General features: G+C 48.9%; 1 protein-coding gene across 1 annotated transcript in view; it reads right to left on the bottom strand.

The window, feature by feature from the left end:
• Positions 1-20,759, bottom strand: part of LOC137426745 (uncharacterized) — an 89,944-nt gene that overhangs the window by 55,963 nt on the left and 13,222 nt on the right. Inside the window, exons 4-15 of the mRNA XM_068115574.2 lie at positions 10,984-11,107; positions 10,618-10,746; positions 8,922-8,963; positions 8,636-8,797; positions 7,747-7,854; positions 7,425-7,520; positions 7,031-7,156; positions 6,744-6,890; positions 6,439-6,593; positions 6,007-6,110; positions 5,560-5,729; positions 3,942-4,120 (exon numbers count right to left, since the gene is read on the bottom strand). Coding sequence (XP_067971675.2) covers positions 3,942-4,120; positions 5,560-5,729; positions 6,007-6,110; positions 6,439-6,593; positions 6,744-6,890; positions 7,031-7,156; positions 7,425-7,520; positions 7,747-7,854; positions 8,636-8,797; positions 8,922-8,963; positions 10,618-10,746; positions 10,984-11,107 — 1,542 coding nt within the window. The remainder of the gene's footprint in view (positions 1-3,941; positions 4,121-5,559; positions 5,730-6,006; positions 6,111-6,438; positions 6,594-6,743; positions 6,891-7,030; positions 7,157-7,424; positions 7,521-7,746; positions 7,855-8,635; positions 8,798-8,921; positions 8,964-10,617; positions 10,747-10,983; positions 11,108-20,759) is intronic.

The raw sequence follows: 20,759 nt of genomic DNA, 5'->3' as shown, positions 1-20,759 counted from the left end.
CGTAGACCGTTTAGGTGGATGTTAATAAAGGGATGTGCATAGTGTAAAGGGACGACGAGGGTGCATGAGTTGTAGGGGGAAGTAGTTAGATAGATGATGCTGTGTGTATGAGGAATTGAGTAAAACAAATGCAATTGTGTACTGGTGTGTGAAAGTAGTGGTGTGAGAAATAAGTGGTGAGTGGGAATGCGAGTGGGAATGCTTGGTGTGGAATAAAAGGTGTGGAATGCATGGTGCGAAGGAGTGAATGGGGGGAGTGGAACCCATTCACGGAAGCCCGGGGCGGGTAGTGTAATGCCAGGTAGCGGGCTTAGGTAAATTGCATGGATATTGACACCTGTGGTGCGGGTAGTAGCAAGAAGTGCTTTGTTGGGTGCATGAGTCTGTGGAATGGCTTGGCGTGTGGCTTACTTAGTGCGTATGGTTGTTGGGGCACTCTGCCACTGGTAGTTTATCGGCCAGGTGAGGCTGTAGGTAGGCTCTGGGAGCTGGTTAGGTTAGTAGTGAGTGGGGCCCGAGGATCCCAGGAGAGGACCCAGGTTGCCCGATGCCAAGGTGGGCATGGAGGGGGTAAGAGCCAGGGAAGGCCTTCCCCAGTTAGGTAGTCGCGAGGAGCAGGTAAGCTCGGGTGGCGGCTTCAGTGGCGGAGGTGCGCAGGTAGGTAGACCTGCTGGTAGGGCCACAAAACCCATCCCCGAAATTGTGCGAGGGAACAGCGAGAAAATTTGCGGGAGTGAGACCCAAATTCGGAGGGCACCACAGTGTGGGCAATGGGAATTCGGGTTCTTAGAACCACATAATTTAGAGAGGCCGATTGGCAGGGTACGACCCCGGGTAGTTTAAATGAGTTAACGTTACTAGAGTAGTTAGGATGAGAAATCCCTTCACACCATCCACAGCCATTCTATTCGTACCGCTCGAATCGGGTTCCATAAAAGTAACAGCACGAGTCACATGATACACACACCACTCGGGCGTACTCGATTAAGCGTGGCTCGTGCGAGGTCCGGTCCCCGCTTTCGTGGCAGCGTGGGTTAAAGGTACGTGCGGCATCGACCCAATACCCTTTTTCACGCTTGCTGCGGAAGTGGCGATTCGGCCTCGTGGACACGAAGACCCAAGGGGAAAAAGGGGTTTAATTCCCCCTTTGTAACGTGGAACGGGCTTCGGGAGATCCGCAACAATATGTATGTATGCATATGTATATGTATGTATGTATATGTATATGTATGTATATGTATGTATATGTATGTATGTACAATGTACATATGCATATATATAAATTCTGAAACCGCCTCGTTGCCCTGGGTATGCAGAGCATCTAGGGAGGATGTATATATGTATATGTATGTGTATGTAATATGTATGTATATGTATGTATGTACAATGTACATATGCATATATATATATATTCTGAAACCGCCTCGTTGCCCTGGGTATGCAGAGCATCTAGGGAGGATATATATATATATATATATATCCTCCCTAGATGGTCTACCAGCTCATCTCTCTAGGGGAATCCACTTCACACTGATGACTGCCAGGGAGCCAGAAATGCGTCTATGGATGTATTCGTTCCCCCAAGGGGTTGGCTGACGACATCAATGAAAGACCGCTAAATCCTATGTTAAAGGCTGACTGTTGTTAGCAATGTAGTATCTCAAATGTCTTTATGCAGTGAGCGGTTGTGTGCTTTTCATCGACTGTAACTGTGCTGGAATGCATATTTTATATGTACACACACTTCTAGTATATGGTAAATGAAATGGTCACCATGAACCCCTGTACGACATCAGCACTTGCTGCAATGTTCCTGCCACAAATCCACCCAGTTTAGGTATCCATTACCAGTTAATAAGAACTTTAAGTTTTAGCAGACCGGAGAAATTTTAATATTAAATGGGCAAACTGGCTCAGTTGCTGTCCATGAGGGGGAAAATGTCAACTACCTAATGAATTAATGTTACACGGCATTTCAGTTTTGTTATAGCCCAACCATAGGTGTTGGAGACATTATGCGTATACATAGATTGCACCCCATTGTCCACAGCATGTACAGGGTGTTTCAAAAAGATTGATACAACTTTGACTTCCTGCCATTTCTTTGTTCTTTTGACCTATACCGGTTTCCTTTTCAGGGTTTGGTGGTGTTATTGTGGAATTTGTTCCTTGGGATTTCTAGCTCCGTAGCTCAACTATGTCATTGACAGTGGAGCAGAAGCCCATTTCCACTTAAATAAACGGTGTAATCAACAACCACAACAACATTTTCTGGGGGGCAGAACCACCTGAGGAGATCACTGAGAGGTACCTGAAAGGGCCTAAGGTCACATGCTTCTCCGCCTTCAATGCCAGATGGGGAATGCTAGGGCCTTACTGGTTTGAGAATGACAACAGCAGGACGGTGATGATCAACGGTGAGCACTACCGGGCCGTGCTCCAGAAGTTCCATAATGATATTGCCCAAAAGGTCACCCCAAACCAGCTCAGTATGACCTGGTTTATGCAGGATGGTGCACCTCCGCATACAGCTGGTGACACCATCACTTTCCTGCAGCAGCTCTTCAGAAACCGCCTCGTTTCCGTGGGTATCGCTCTGTCTATGTGAACCGCCCTGCCACACTGGATGATCTGAAGCAGGAGGTGTTAGACTACCTCCAGGCAGTGCCACATGAGACCTATAGGAAAGTTGGACAGAACTTTGAAGTCAGGATCAATGCCTGTCTGAACAGCGGAGGGGCACACATCGAGAACGTCAATTACAATGATTTTGCGTAAATGCCAATTACAGACCTTGGGCTCTCTAACTCCAGCAGTGAGTTACTGCAATAGCAATTAGTAATAGAAAATACCATGTCATAAGCTTTCAAGAAATGTTTGGTTCACGTTATTGAGGTTTCTGTTTCTTTTTAAATAAACGTTGAAAGTTGTATCACTCTTTTTAAAACACTCTGTGCATGATATGTAGAGCATGATATGTAGAGCATGATATGTAGAGCATGATATGTAGAGCATGATATGTAGAGCATGATATGTAGAGCATGATATGTAGGGCATGATATGCAGAGCATGATATGTAGAGTATGATATGTAGAGCATGATATGTAGAGCATGATATGCAGAGCATGATATGTAGAGCATGATATGTAGAGCATGATATGTAGAGCATGATATGCAGAGCATGATATGTAGAGCATGATATGTAGAGCATGATATGCAGAGCATGATATGTAGAGCATGATATGTAGAGCATGATATGCAGAGCATGATATGCAGACCATGATATGCAGACCATGATATGCAGACCATGATATGTAGAGCATGATATATAGGGCATAATATGCAGAGCATGATATGTAGAGCATGATATGTAGAGCATGATATGTAGGGCATGATATGTAGGGCATGATATGCAGGGCATGATATGCAGAGCATGATATGCAGAGCATGATATGTAGAGCATGATATGTAGAGCATGATATGTAGAGCATGATATGCAGAGCATGATATGTAGAGCATGATATGTGGAGCATGATATGTAGAGCATGATATGTAGAGCATGATATGTAGAGCATGATATGCAGAGCATGATATGTAGAGCATGATATGTAGAGCATGATATGTAGAGCATGATATGTAGAGCATGATATGCAGAGCATGATATGTAGAGCATGATATGCAGAGCATGATATGTAGAGCATGATATGCAGAGCATGATATGTAGAGCATGATATGCAGAGCATGATATGTAGAGCATGATATGTAGAGCATGATATGTAGAGCATGATATGCAGAGCATAATATGGAGAGCATGATATGCAGAGCATGATATGCAGAGCATGATATGTAGAGCATGATATGTAGAGCATGATATGTAGCGCATGATATGTAGAGCATGATATGTACGTGCAAAGCCGTGCACGTGCAAAGCCGTCACGTACTTCTCTCCATAGTCGACTGTCAGTCGAGACACTTTGTTGTACTTTTCCTCATTTTCATCGATCTTGCTGTGGAGCTTGGGTGAACTTGAGCACTTTGGAGTTCGTTTCAGGAAGCTCTCAGCAGCGTTTTTAGCCTTGTTTTTGTCTGACTGCAGTATTTTTAACTGCTTGACAAATTCCTGCGGGAACATGCCACAACAGATATTGTCTGAAACATTGTGTTGAACCTTATGAGGTAGCAAGATGAGAAACATTATCACAGATTTCAGGATACGGTATTTTAAGGAGTCTTCTTGTTTATGACTATGGGGTGGGGGGGGGGGGGGGGGTACCCGACGCTGCACAAAAACTACGTAGAGGTTCCGGCACATGTTGTGCATTGAAAACGTGTGGAGTTATTGCACCGATGATGGTGAGCTTTTCCCGGTGATGGTTTCTGGACGTGTTGGACATTGAAAATCTATGGAGTTATTGGACTCCTCATGGTTAACTATTGCCTGTGGGCCGGCGGCAGCACTGCCTGACCCCACATCCCAATATACACTTTATAGTGGCCTTTGATGGCCTCAAAATGGCCATCCAGGTCAACGTGCGGTAGCTTGAAACTTTGCCCACATTCCGATAGACCGACACCCAAAATTTGAGGCCTCGAGGTGCTACGGTTCGGCCATGAAAGTGAAACGACCAAACGCACAAGCGCTTGAAATTATTCATAAGTATTTACAAACATGGCGGAGAATTTTGACCTCGACTTGATTTTTTTCATGCCTCTTCCCTATTACCCTCATCTCAAACACATTTCCCTTCTCTTCATACTTCTCCCCACACTCATTTACTCTCTTTTCCCTCCTTTTCTCAATTCTAACGTTCTCAATTAATAATAAATTTATGTTCCCAAATACAAAATACTCTATTTGACATGAGTATCCAGCTGAATGTGCAAACGACACAAGATTAGTCAATCTCCCGACACAAAGATACTCGCTACGGTTTTTAAAAGGTACTAGGGCATTGCCCGTACTATATCTATATCTAAAATTATATCCCCCCCCTCTATTTACATGAAATGGTTTGGTCCAAAGCGAACGGCTTGCGAGTACGGTGACAATCCCCCCCCTCTATTTACATGCAATGGTTTGGTCCAAAGCGAACGGCTTCCGGAGTTTGGTAAAGAAATCGCCATCGCGTGCACAAACGCGCAGGAAAGCGAATGAATCGCAAATTCGGTTTTATTAGTTTTAAAACATAGTTTAACGCCAACATAGTTTGCAAACGTGAAATAAATGAATACGCTCTCAAATGTGCCATCCGAGGCAGAGTGTGTCCGCCACGTTCGGCACACGCGATCGTTCGCTGCTCTCTGATTGGTTGAATCGTTTTTTGGACATAGCTCGGTAAGTAATTGTCCGATTAATATGAAACCTTGAAAAGGCACATCCTCGGGTCCCCAGCAATATACCTGGCAAGTTAAAAGTATATCGGACCCGTGGTTGTCGAGAAACAGCGGTCACAGACAAACAGACGTACAGACGTACAGAGATTACTGGAATTATAGATAGATTGAGATGCATTTTTCTAGACAGCCAAGATTTACTATTGTCGTTTTGACAACATTCACCTGGTGTTCCTTAACTCTGTCCCTGGCATCACCAGCTCGGTTGGATTTTTCCAGTGGAGTTCTCAAGTTGAACAGCATCTTCCGCTCAAGGTCATCCATGTTGAAGTAAACCTTCTCAAGATCTGAGATGTAGTGAACGCACTCCTTTTCGTCCTTGTCGTCTGTCTCCACTGTGGACAGAAGGTGAGTGCTTCACTAATCCATCACGTTCATTAACCTCAGACAGAGTATAAAGAATATATACTGTTGTAGTGTATATCGACAGATCATTGAAAGGCCTGGAGATCCAAAACAGCATTGGTGTACTTATTTGATAAGCAGACGCACAACGAATTGGTACACGTGAATGAAGTTTTCAAACCATTCTGTTACTACGCAGTAGATGAGAGTGTAAAACTGTCTGGGTCGATATGGTGTGACGAGAATGGCTCTGTGTGAGAAGTGCACCTGAAAGTGAAGGTGGGGATTGCTGGACCTCCGAGAGGCGCTGGCGAAACATTCCGTCCGTGTTCGAAAGTCTCCGACGCAATTGCGAATACTGATCAGTTAACCTGTGAAGAACAAAAGAAAACAAAGTCACCTTCCCCATATGAGGAAAATAAAAATAAAAAAAACACCTTTAGAGGCCATTTTTCCCCGCAAGCGGGGGTTGGCCTTTTTCGGGCACCGTGGTTGTTGTTGTTTTTCGGTCCTCTTTTTGAAGCAATGTTTTACGGCCGGATGCCCTTCCTGCCGCCAACCCTGTTTGTCGCCCCATATGAGAGCTCTGTCTTATTAGTTCTCCAATGTGTACATGTATCCTTCAACTGTATTGTTGAGGTGTCCCCCAGAAACCCTTCCTGTCAATTGATTTCAGCAGTAGTTATATGACTCACTCACCCATCAGCCAGGGCTATGGACTCGGAGTCTGTTGGAGGAATGACCAAACACGCACTGGGTATAGGCTTTGTCATGCCGGAGGAATCTGCCACCAGCCAGGTCACAGGGTCCATGTTGTCCTTTAAAATGACCTTGTCCCCTCTCTGCACAGTCATCTACATGAGACAAGGAAGCATGGTTTTGTGAAAAACTTCTACATTACCTTAAACAACTCTACGTAGGTTTACCCATACCTGGCAATGACATGAGGTCCTTATCATTAAAAAGTCCCAAAAAAGTTTGCTTAATAATTCCAAAGTACTCACTTCATCCTCCTCAAAGTCACACAGAGCTTCCACGGGCAGAGGTTTTAGAACTTTTTCATGCCGGTACTTCAATGGAACAATCTGGTGGCTGCGGGCTTGCAGTGCCTGCACTGCTTCACCAACAGAGTCTGTTTCCTTCTGCTTTTCCTAAAGTTAAACATATAACAACAACAACAACAACAACTAAAGGAAAATTCACTCAATATTGGTGGAATCATCCTAATGAAGCAGCATTTTGCAGGTGTGATGATTGTCATGGATGTGGTTCACAGTCTTCGCACACTTACCTGAATGTCGTAGAGAAGAGACTCGATCCTGAAGGCACTGTCCTTCGAATCCAACCTGTATCGTCTGTCCACCTCCTTGTTCCTCTTGTCAATCTGGTCCTTGACTTCATTGACGTCTTTGCGGAACTACAAAAATCGAGATTGATTTGAACTTGAGCATAGTCATAAAGGTCTATTTTCTTAACCGTGAAACCAATGTCGGACATTAAAATAAATTTGCACGGACCCGATGCTTCATGTTTGCCATATCATGATAACATAAGATTGTGATGATCAGGTATATACAATGCCGCAGAGCAGGAAGTCGACAGAAGAGGGTAGCAAAAGAGGATGTTATTTGAGATGCAGCATCTATGTTTGAGGTGTATTGATGGGGTTTAAGGGTGCTATTTACCTTGTGGTAGTCGGACATGAATCGTAAATGAGCCTCTTCACAGATCAACAGATTCAGGTACTTTTTCCAGTCACTGTCCAGTGCATCCATGTGTGCCTAGAAAAACAACATGAAGGTAAGATGGAACCCGATTCTCAACGGTTAAGCCTCGTTATCTTTGGAACTTGAATGGGCCTGTAAAACGCAGTTTGATTTTTGCAAATCATGATGTTTGGTGATGTAACCATGGGTAGACAACAAGGCCATGGGGAGTGGAAGCAACGCATGCTTGAACCTTTTTTTGCATGATACGTTCATGTTAGCAGGTGAAGGTCGTACACACCATTATGGTTCCTTTTGCAGGGTGGTTGGAATTGAGTAATCGTTCTCCTTCATCCTGTATGGCATTTACAGCCATCTCCTTTTCCACAATGTCCTTGTTGACAATGTCCTAAACAAGGAAATGTAACAAAATTAGCTGATGGAATATCAGAATTATCAATTGCCAGCAGGGGTGCCCGGCATTGCCCGATGCCGATTTCATTTTGTTGACCTTTAGAAGAAATCTATTTGGTTTTTATTCTATTTTTCTGGGAGAATAAAACACTTCCCTACACCCAATAAGGAATGGGGTCGGGGATCATTTAATATTACCTTTCACATAGCTACTTATTGGGGGAAATCTAAATTTTCAAACTTTTTTTTGCCTAAAACACTCCTGGCACTCACTGATGGACCTCTAAAAGTTTGACGAAGATCCCATCAGCCATTTCTGAGAAAATGGCGGCACATAGACGGACATGCAGGCACATCGACAAACGGCTCTCTTTATAGTAGCAAAGATAAGAGAGAACAGGTTACGGGAGTGGCCAAAAAGCAAAAAACCCGACAAAGCAGCACTACATGGCATTTTGACTGGAAACTTCTGGCAACATAAAAGTCTCTATTAGATTGTCATTTAAAAACACCCAACTAGCTTATTATTGACTTTCAAGGTGGGAATAATATGTCTGATCTAGCCTATACTCCACACTTTGTAGTTGGCTCTTTATGCCCTGAGGGCCCTTAATTTGAGTACCAACCTCACCAGTTGTTCACTACATTTACACTAGAGGGCTGTAAAACTATTGACTGGAGTCGCACACAAACTACTGGAACCTAAATAGATCCCCCCAGGTGTTCTGATCCGAAGTGATCTTTCTTTGCTCTGAAGAAATGCTCCCCCTACATACCTCATACTTTCTACTCCTGCTGTCGTAGTCTGTGTTTCTGTCACTCCAGTCCATATGCTTCCTCTCCTCCTGCTCCATGTCCAGCCACATTAGCTGCTGTGTGCATGATTGCATGAAGACGTGAAGAGTGTTGAGGTCCTCGTCCCTTTGACCTGAAGTGGACTGTGAAAGCAGAGAAGAGAACATTTTTCAGTCAAGGCGTTGAACTGACATCATGATGCAAAGTGCTGTTTCTGATGAATGAGGCTGCTGATACACGTGGTTTTGCAGACGTGGACACTCTTACCAGTAGTTCTTTGTAGGAATCTTTTAGTCTGTTTTCATATTCCTGAAACATCAAAAATATTCTTTAAAAGTCACATAATTATTCTCACAAAAAAAATCTTTCACTCTTTATTTCTCACAAAAAATGGACAGGTACACTGAGTTGAGGCATCTATTTATAAGTTTCCCTGAAGTAAGGGCCAAAACGACAAATGATTTGAGGATCCGCTTGGAATGACACAGGCTGATGAGATGTCTTTGGTATTATGTTTTTTAGGTAGGTACATATGATAGATACTATTTTGAGTGTGCTGTGAGAGTGAGACTTTGTTATTTTGTTGGAAACATGAACCATGAACCAAACAAGGAAATGACGCTCATGTACGACCCATCCAGAGTGAATACCGCATTGCGACCGGATATCATACTTAGGTGCGGAAAAGAAAAGATGGCACACGTAGGTGCTAGTGATTTTGGCCGAAACTATGCAGAAAGAAAGAAAATGGCCAAATACCAGCATCTCAAAAATGAAGTAAAAAAAACCTTGGAATCTGACAAATGCTGAAATTATACCAGTGATAATTGAAGCAACGGGAATGATAAAGAAGGAAGAACCTCATGGAGATCTTAAAAACAATCCCTGGGAATAATACTATAAACAAACTACAGATGGAAGCTGTCCGAGGCTCGGTGACGATCCTGAAAAGAGCCTTCAGAACAAAACGTTGGGAACAAGAAAACTTCACAAGTTGGTTCATCAATTATGATCCCTAACCAAAACGGAGGTGGATACCTCGACACCTGGGAGGATTCCGTTCCACCTTAAATTGGAGATAACAGAGATAACCCACAAATGCAGATAACAGCCAATGATACTCACACATAGATGCACACACACACATCTCGTTATTTCTGTTCCTCACAATTATATCATATTGTTAAGGATCTGGTGAGTTTCAGGGTTCACCACGAGGGGACCGCTTGGGCCCTTGCCGACCACCAGTCCTGCGGCCACCGTTCTCGGACAAATCCGTGACCTGGCGGGCTGCCAACCAACCACGAACGCCAAGCAGACGTCCAAATCTCCCAGGGTCCCCCGACCGACACAGCCCACCTGGGGGCGACACGGCTAACCCAACCGGGTGTCGTGCCCTCGACTCGCATCCACCCCACCCCATACAATCAGGGGCAGCCGAGCGAACCGCCGAGCACGGACCGCACAATTCTGTGGAGCCAACTGGCCCGGGGAAGACACACGCACACGCACACATGCACGCACACACGCGCACACACACACACACACACACACACACACACACACACACACACACACACACACACACACACACACACACACACACACACACACACACACACACACTCTCTGATCCCTTCTCTTCCTTTTTCCTAATTTAAATTTTCGCAATCTAACCCTCCCTTTCCACTCCACTTCACCCTAACACCTCTGCCTCCCCACCTAATCTATGCATATATACATACATAAGTGGCCTGCATTTTGTACGCGAAACATGATTAAAGAGGTTTCATACACCTTCCGAGTTTCATACACACTGGTCCATCACGTTCATGGTGATGTAATAAATAATAAAATGATTATCTTTGGTCTCACATGTGCCTAACTGGGGGGATTAGGCTCAAATAAAATTGTCTAAAAGAAAACACCAGAAAAGAAAACAAATAAAAAAGCAATTTCTTACTGGAGATGCTTCTAGCTCCCTTATGTGCGGATGATAAGCCTCAATCTCCTTGTGGATGATGTTGTGTTCCGCGAGCTGTTTCTCGACTGTCACCAGATCGTTGCCAAAGCCCTTTCGGTTTACAGAGTACTGAAAGAAAAACATTTACTCCAGTTGTGAATTGCAAATATTTGGTTCATTTCTTACATTTTGCACCAAATTGCAATGTCTTTTTTAAAGATTTTTTTTTAGAATAAAGGAATTTAACATATTTGAATAACTCAAGTTCTGTTTTCCTGAAACGATAAAGCATTCCAAATCAGGAGGCACCTTATCATGTCATAATATTTGCAATACCTATTTTCTCAGCTTGACTCCTTGACTTACCTGTTTTTCTTCCACCAGTTTAAGCCAATCAACTTTGGGCCGCAGCTCATGGACGTAAACCTGCTCGTAAACTCGACGGTACTCGGCGCAGAGCTTGTCCCAGCGGTCGTGGAGCTGGTGAACGCTGAAATGTACAGCAAGATGCACCATACATCACAGGGTTAACAACATCAACTCCATGCAAGATGCACCATACATCACAGGGTTAACAACATCAACTCCATGCAAGATGCACCATACATCACAGGGTTAACAACTTCAACTCCATGCAAGATGCACCATACATCACAGGGTTAACAACATCAACTCCATGCAAGATGCACCATACATCACAGGGTTAACATCAACTCCATGCAAGATGCACCATACATCACAGGGTTAACAACTTCAACTCCATGCAAGATGCACCATACATCACAGGGTTAACAACATCAACTCCGTGCAAGATGCACCATACATCACAGGGTTAACAACATCAACTCCGTGCAAGATGCACCATACATCACAGGGTTAACAACATCAACTCCATGCAAGATGCACCATACATCACAGGGTTAACATCAACTCCATGCAAGATGCACCATACATCACTGGGTTAACAACATCAACTCCATGCAAGATGCACCATACATCACAGGGTTAACAACATCAACTCCATGTAAGATGCACCATACATCACAGGGTTAACAACATCAACTCCATGCAAGATGCACCATACATCACAGGGTTAACATCAACTCCATGCAAGATGCACCATACATCACAGGGTTAACAACATCAACTCCATGCAAGATGCACCATACATCACAGGGTTAACAACATCAACTCCATGCAAGATGCACCATACATCACAGGGTTAACAACATCAACTCCATGCAAGATGCACCATACATCACAGGGTTAACAACATCAACTCCATGCAAGATGCACCATACATCACAGGGTTAACATCAACTCCATGCAAGATGCACCATACATCACAGGGTTAACAACATCAACTCCATGCAAGATGCACCATACATCACAGGGTTAACAACATCAACTCCATGCAAGATGCACCATACATCACAGGGTTAACAACATCAACTCCATGCAAGATGCACCATACATCACAGGGTTAACAACATCAACTCCATGCAAGATGCACCATACATCACAGGGTTAACATCAACTCCATGCAAGATGCACCATACATCACAGGGTTAACAACATCAACTCCATGCAAGATGCACCATACATCACAGGGTTAACAACATCAACTCCATGCAAGATGCACCATACATCACAGGGTTAACAACATCAACTCCATGCAAGATGCACCATACATCACAGGGTTAACAACATCAACTCCATGCAAGATGCACCATACATCACAGGGTTAACATCAACTCCATGCAAGATGCACCATACATCACAGGGTTAACAACATCAACTCCATGCAAGATGCACCATACATCACTGGGTTAACAACATCAACTCCGTGCAAGATGCACCATACATCACAGGGTTAACAACATCAACTCCGTGCAAGATGCACCATACATCACAGGGTTAACAACATCAACTCCGTGCAAGATGCACCATACATCACAGGGTTAACAACATCAACTCCGTGCAAGATGCACCATACATCACAGGGTTAACATCAACTCCATGCAAGATGCACCATACATCACTGGGTTAACAACATCAACTCCATGCAAGATGCACCATACATCACAGGGTTAACAACATCAACTCCATGTAAGATGCACCATACATCACAGGGTTAACAACATCAACTCCATGCAAGATGCACCATACATCACAGGGTTAACATCAACTCCATGCAAGATGCACCATACATCACAGGGTTAACATCAACTCCATGCAAGATGCACCATACATCACAGGGTTAACAACATCAACTCCATGCAAGATGCACCATACATCACAGGGTTAACAACATCAACTCCATGCAAGATGCACCATACATCACAGGGTTAACAACATCAACTCCATGCAAGATGCACCATACATCACAGGGTTAACAACATCAACTCCATGCAAGATGCACCATACATCACAGGGTTAACATCAACTCCATGCAAGATGCACCATACATCACAGGGTTAACAACATCAACTCCATGCAAGATGCACCATACATCACAGGGTTAACAACATCAACTCCATGCAAGATGCACCATACATCACAGGGTTAACAACATCAACTCCATGCAAGATGCACCATACATCACAGGGTTAACAACATCAACTCCATGCAAGATGCACCATACATCACAGGGTTAACATCAACTCCATGCAAGATGCACCATACATCACAGGGTTAACAACATCAACTCCATGCAAGATGCACCATACATCACAGGGTTAACAACATCAACTCCATGCAAGATGCACCATACATCACAGGGTTAACAACATCAACTCCATGCAAGATGCACCATACATCACAGGGTTAACAACATCAACTCCATGCAAGATGCACCATACATCACAGGGTTAACATCAACTCCATGCAAGATGCACCATACATCACAGGGTTAACAACATCAACTCCATGCAAGATGCACCATACATCACTGGGTTAACAACATCAACTCCGTGCAAGATGCACCATACATCACAGGGTTAACAACATCAACTCCGTGCAAGATGCACCATACATCACAGGGTTAACAACATCAACTCCGTGCAAGATGCACCATACATCACAGGGTTAACATCAACTCCATGCAAGATGCACCATACATCACAGGGTTAACAACATCAACTCCATGCAAGATGCACCATACATCACAGGGTTAACAACATCAACTCCATGAAAGATGCACCATACATCACAGGGTTAACAACATCAACTCCATGCAAGATGCACCATACATCACAGGGTTAACATCAACTCCATGCAAGATGCACCATACATCACAGGGTTAACAACATCAACTCCATGCAAGATGCACCATACATCACAGGGTTAACAACATCAACTCCATGCAAGATGCACCATACATCACAGGGTTAACAACATCAACTCCATGCAAGATGCACCATACATCACAGGGTTAACAACATCAACTCCATGCAAGATGCACCATACATCACAGGGTTAACAACATCAACTCCATACTGATGAGCCCTCTAAGGCTGAAATGGCTGCTGGAGAATTCGATTCATGTACATCTTGTGAGCAGAATGATGTACCTACGTTTGAGTAGAGCATTGGCTCAGTGGCAAGAAGGCCTAGATGTATGCACTCTCGCCTCTGAGCCGTCTATCCTGGGTTTAAATCTCGGCCCAGCTACAAACTGTCATACTGGCGTCTTGCAGGCCTGGCGAGGGAGGCATCAATGTGTGTACTCTCTTTCGGATGAACTTTAAACCAGGTACCGCATCTACCAGCATTAGTGGGTGGACGCTTAGGATCCCACGTTGCCCTTCGTGAAGAGTAGGCGAGTTATCACTGGCACCATGGACAAATTACAAATTCCTGCTCTAACCTACATGGAGCGTTGGTTGCATCAGGGCCACAGCTGCGGCCTACTCAGCCAATGATGCTATGCGCAGCCATGTGCTGCACACGAAAGAAGACGAAGTGGGGCAAAAATATATACGAGACTATTGTAGTGTGTGTGTGTGTGTGTGTGTGTGTGTGTGTGTGTGTGTGTGTGCGTGTGTGTGTGTCTGACCTCATAGGTCACATGGGAGGGGAGGACAGTTATATTGGATTAAAGGAAGAAAAAAATTAGACAACGTTTTCTCTGAATCCATTGAACAAAAGTTTTTTTAACTTGGCATATGTCATCAACTCCCCATGGAGTATATAGAGTGATAGCGTTGACGTCATCGGTGAAGCGATATTCCAGCAAAATGTGAAACTTCATATATCTGATATATAACCCGATGTGAGTGTACGATTAAATTTATGACGTACATAACCTATGAAACTATGTGACATAATAGGGTGTATGGGCCGTAACAGCAGTGAGCCATAATCGTAGTGTTAAAGCGCGGCGTTACGCGCGCTGCTTGTGAGCAAGGAGGAAGCGGACAAGCGGTAACATATGAACGTCTTTATTGTAAGACTACACTGTAACACTGAACTCTTCCGGGCTGGTCGCCCGGTGTATATCCTGAGGCCACGCCTACCCCTCGGGCGTGGCCACCGCCCACTTGGTGCGTGGAATGATGTCACCACGCCAGTGGGCTTTTGTGTCCGCCACACGCGCCCCCCCAGAATTCCCGCGCACCTGGAGGGCCAGTTTGCGGGGCAGACGAATGACCCGGCCGAAGCGCCCCCTGGCGATCGGCGGCGTCTGGGGTGCAGGGATACCAGGTGGGATGCCCCTGGCTGCCCCTGGGATGGGTGCAGGACCGGGGGGCGCCGTGGCGGCGGGGCTGGGCGGTGCCGGGGGTCCGCCCGCAGGAGGGCGGCCCCGACGTGGGGGTCGGGCCACTGGCGGTGGATGGTCCACATCGAGGTGGGCCGGCTTGAGGCGGTCTACCGAAACGCGGTCAGGAGTACCGCCGATGTCCAGGGTGAAGTGCTTCGCCCCGGTCTCCAGCACGCGGAAAGGCCCGTCGTACGGGGGCCGCAGTGGTGTCCGATGGGCATCGTGGCGGACGAAGACGTACTCCGCCGTGCGAAGCTCCGGGGCGACGTGCGTCGGTGGGTGCCCGTGGCATGCCGTTGGCACCGGGGCGAACCTCTGGGCGGTCTCTTGCAGAGCGGAGCGCTGCTGTGCCGCGGACCATGGTGCCGTGGAGTCGGGGAGGAACTCGCCCGGCACCCGCAGCGGTTGCCCGAAGACCAACTCCGCCGCGGATGCGCGCAGGTCCTCCTTGGGCGCCGTCCGGAGGCCCAGCAGGACCCAGGGGAGCCTGTCGACCCAGCCGCCGTCGCGGAGGGTGGCCCGGAGCGCGGCCTTCAATGAGCGGTGAAATCGCTCACACAGGCCGTTAGCCTGGGGGTGGTAGGCCGTGGTTCGGTGCAGCCGGACCCCGAGCCCCTGCGCAACCGCCCCCCAGAGCTCCGAGGTGAACTGGGGGCCGCGGTCGGATGAGATGTCTGAGGGGGCGCCGAACCGGGCGACCCAGGTGGCGATGAAAGCCTGCGCGACATCGGCCGCCGTTGTCGACGCCAAGGGCACGGCCTCCGGCCACCGGGTGGTGCGGTCCACCATGGTGAGGACGTGGGTGAAACCCCGCGAGGGGGGCAGAGGTCCCACCAGGTCCACGTGGACGTGGTCAAACCGGCGTTCCGGCACCGTGAACGGAGCCAACGGGGCCTGGGTGTGCCGGTGCACCTTGGCGCGCTGGCACGCGAGGCATGTCCTGGCCCAGCCGCGGACGGCCTTCCGGAGGCCATGCCAGACGAACTTGTCGGCGATCAGCCTTTGGGAGGCCCTCGCGCCCGGGTGGGACAGGCCGTGGATGGCGTCAAACACCTGGCGCTGCCAGCCTGCGGGCACAATGGGGCGAGGACGCCCGAGGGAGACGTCGCACAAGAGGGCCGCGCCCGCGCCGTCGAACGGCACCTCGGTGACGCGGAGGCCCGTGACGGCGGTCCGCAAGGCCTGGACGTCGGGGTCAGCGGCCTGCTCCGCTGCCATCCGGGCATAGTCGATGCCGAGGTGGACTGCGTGGGCGACGGCCCGGGAAAGGCAATCCGCCACCGGGTTGTCCTTCCCCGCGACGTGCTGGATGTCCGTCGTGTACTCGGACACGGCCGAGAGGTGACGCTGCTGCCGGGCCGACCACGGCTCGGTGACCTTGCCCATCGCGAAGATCAGCGGCTTGTGGTCGACGAAGGCAGTGAACGCCCGGCCCTCGAGCAGATGGCGGAAGTGCCTGACCGCCAAGTGAAGTCCGAGCAACTCGCGGTCGAAGGTACTGTAACGGCGTTCGGGCGGGCGAAGCTGCCGGCTAAAGAACGCCAGCGGTTGCCAAGCTCCACGCACCCATTGCTCGTGCACCGCGCCCACCGCGTAGTCCGAGGCATCGGTGGTGAGGGCGATCGGTGCATCGGGCGCCGGGTGCGCGAGCATGGTGGCGTTAGCCAAGGCGAGCTTCGTGCCCGTGAACGCCGTGTCCATCTGCTCGGTCCAGGTAACGTCGCCTTTGCCCGGCTTACCTCGGAGAGCTTCGTGCAGGGGGCGCAGGAGCTGGGCGATACGGGGCAGGAACCGATGGTAAAAGTTCACCATGCCCAGGAACTCCTGCAGCCCTTTGATCGTGCGGGGGCGCGGAAACCCCTTCACCGCCTCCACCTTGGCCGGCAGGGGGACGGCTCCGTGCCTGGTGACACGGTGCCCCAGAAAATCGATTGTGGCGGCGCCGAACCGGCACTTTGCGGGGTTCACAATCAGGCCATGCTGGCCCAGGCGTTCGAAGAGCGTGCGGAGGTGGCGTAGGTGCTCTTCGCGGGACGCACTGGCGACGAGGATATCGTCCAGGTAGACGTAGACAAAATCCAAGTCACGCAGGACGCTGTCCATCAGTCGCTGGAACGCCTGAGCCGCATTCTTCAGACCGAAGGGCATGCGCAGGAACTCTAAGAGTCTGAATGGCGTGATGACCGCCGTCTTCGGGACGTCCTCCGGCCTGACGGGGACCTGATGGTAGCCGCGTATGAGGTCCACCTTCGAGAAGAAGGACCTGCCCGCCAAACGGGCGGAAAAGTCCTGAATGTGGGGGACGGGGTAGCGGTCGGGAGTCGTGGCGTCATTGAGACGGCGATAGTCCCCGCACGGTCGCCATCCCCCGCCGGGCTTCGGCACGATGTGCAGCGGCGACGCCCAAGCGCTCTCTGAGCGCCGAACGATGCCGAGTCGCTCCAGGGTAGCGATCTCCGCTTTTGCCACCGCCAGCTTCGTCGGCTCGAGGCGGCGTGCCTGGGCGTAGACCGGTGGCCCGACGGTGGGGATGTGATGGGCCACCCCGTGCTTGACGGCCCCCGCCGAGAAGGTGGGCCGCGTGAGGGCCGGGAAGCCGGCGAGGAGGCGGGTGAATGCGTCCGCTGCCGGAAGCGTACAGACCAACGTGGCTGGAACCGAATCGTTCGGCAAGCCGCTTGGCAAGCCGCTCGTTGAGCTGGGCAACGCACATGCGAGCGAGCTGAACGTCTCGGCCTGGACAAGCCGTCTGCGCTTGACGTCGACCAGGAGCCCATTAGCGCACAGGAAGTCCGCGCCAAGCAGTGCCATGGGCACGTCGGCGGTGACGAACGTCCATCGGAAAACCTGCCCTCCAAACCGCAGAGAGAGGCAGCGTTTTCCGTACGTACGGATGGGCGTCCCGTTCGCGGCAAGCAGCGCGGGGCCCCCACCCGCGGCGTGCTTGTCTGACGTGCCGGCGGGAATGACACTCACCTGTGCTCCCGTGTCGCACAGGTAACGGCGCCCGGAGAAGGTGTCCGTTATGAACAGCAGGCTGCTCGAACGGCCGGCGCTCATCGCCACAATTGAGCGCCGGCCCGGGCGTTTCCCGACCCGTTGAAGGAGCACGGCGGATGACACCGCCGAGCTTCGTGGCCGAACTTGGCGTGGAACCAGCACCAGGTGGTGGAGCTGGAGGAGCGCGGCTGGCTCCGCCAGGCCGGTGGAGTCGACGGGTTTCCCCGCGGTGGCGGTTTTCGCCGCGGCGGTGGGCGGGGCGTGGCGGCATTCACGAGGTGCGTATCAGCATGCTGCTGAAACTCAGCGTGCTGTAGAAGATGATGCTGTGGAACAGCAGCGTCGAAGGCCGTGACGGCCACGCCAACGCTCGCCCGCGTGTCCGAAGCGGCGAAGTACTTGTCCGCCTCGGCCGCCAATGCTCGGGGTTCCGTTAGCCCGGTCCCGGCCAACGCGAGGCGAACCTGCGCTGGAAGTTGGCGACGGAAAAGCGCCCGGAATAGCGAACCGGGGGCTTCGTCGCCCAACAGTGACAGCATATGGTCCATTCGGACCGACGGGCACGTCTCACCGAGCTCGGGGAGATCCAGGAGGCGGTCGGCCCGTGCGTCGTCCGTGAGGCTGAACGTGGCTAGGAGTAGCCGCTTGAGTGCCTCGTACTTGTGGCCGTCCGGTGGGTGGCGAAGGACGGACACAACTCGAGCGGCCGTGCTGGGCCCGAGGGAGGCGACGACATGGCAGTAGCGCAGGTCGTCGTTGGTGAGGCGCCGAAGCTGAAATTGGGCTTCGGCTTGAACGAACCAGACCTCGGCCTGGGCCTCCCAAAATTCGGGAAGTTTAATCGCCATTGACTTGTCGTTGTGTACGGAAGGATCGCCACGGCAGATCCAACGTCGAGGGTCACCAGTAAAGCGCGGCGTTACGCGCGCTGCTTGTGAGCAAGGAGGAAGCGGACAAGCGGTAACATATGAACGTCTTTATTGTAAGACTACACTGTAACACTGAACTCTTCCGGGCTGGTCGCCCGGTGTATATCCTGAGGCCACGCCTACCCCTCGGGCGTGGCCACCGCCCACTTGGTGCGTGGAATGATGTCACCACGCCAGTGGGCTTTTGTGTCCGCCACAGTGTGTTCATTTAATGATGCGATTTTTGTTCAGAATGAACACGCGAGGTGACACTATGTGCTCTACGAGTGGCTTTTTAGTTCTTAGAATGTCTTATTTGACACTTTTGAAATACAGTAGTTACAGAATACCCATTGGCATTGCACGGCTGAGAATAGGAAAACATCACAATAGGATCTCTCCACAAGAAACTTGGTAAATGAACACACACCCAATGTTCTTGAGACCCGATCGGAGATCGACTGTAATCTATATATCCCAAAGAGGATTGACCCTGCAGCTCTCGAAGTGAGTGGGTGTTTACGCCGTAATGACATCATATACCTAATGACGTCGCATGACGGCCGGACACAAAACACATATAAGATAGATATATATATATATTTAACCTCCATTAACGTTGCAGTCACTACAAAGAGATTAGTGTTACGATTAGATTTACTATAATAACAAGCATTCTGAGTATTGCGCTGCAATACATGTCCCCTACCGGCAGTCGGTCGTCCGGAAAACTGCTGGGGAAATTACCGAGGGTTATTTACCCACAGGTTATGAATCGTTCCCAATCGCTAATTACCTCAGGACGGGCTCACCTGTGATTCGCACTCGGGACTTCGATTTGTACACCTTGCAGACAGGTCAGCAGAAGCACGAGAAAATAAGTTGTTGATAAAGAACCTTTCGAGTCGCTAAATATCAGTAATTTATTATATTTTCCGGTTCACGATCAATGATCGATGTGTATATATATGTTGCTCGGCTTGGCTCCACCCCTCCGGAAAGCGCGCGCTGTGTCGCGCTTTTGACGTTCGCGAGACGAGGCTGGGGGCGTGCGGTGCGCCTTGAGGAGAACTCTGGAATAAACAAGAGATATCCATTTGTTTAATATTTTCGTTTAATTAACGATATCTGCCAAACCACGTGCCCTATCGCAAATTCCAAAAGGACATTTTAGTAGATTGACATGCTGAACAGATCTGTGAAGTTTCCCCTCGATTGGATCAAAATTGAGGGAGGAGCTCGGTTTTAAAGGTTCATGCTTAAAAACGTCATAACTCTGAAACCATGTGACGCATGACGTCATGCTCGTTGACTTTTTTGTTCGTCATGGGTATGCGACTCTGCCTGCAAAGTTTGGCCTCGATCTGTTCAGCCGTTGCAGAGAAAAAGGGGTTTTCGTGTTTTCACGAAAAACAATATGGCGGCCGAACCACGTGACCTGTGACGTCATAATTACCATTAAAATATTCTAC

This window comes from Myxine glutinosa, chromosome 5, assembly GCF_964187855.1.
Source record: "Myxine glutinosa chromosome 5, kmMyxGlut1.1, whole genome shotgun sequence".
Taxonomy (NCBI): domain Eukaryota; kingdom Metazoa; phylum Chordata; class Myxini; order Myxiniformes; family Myxinidae; genus Myxine; species Myxine glutinosa.
The sequence above is the reverse complement of the archived record's forward strand: the minus strand, read 5'-3'. Positions and strand labels throughout refer to the sequence as shown.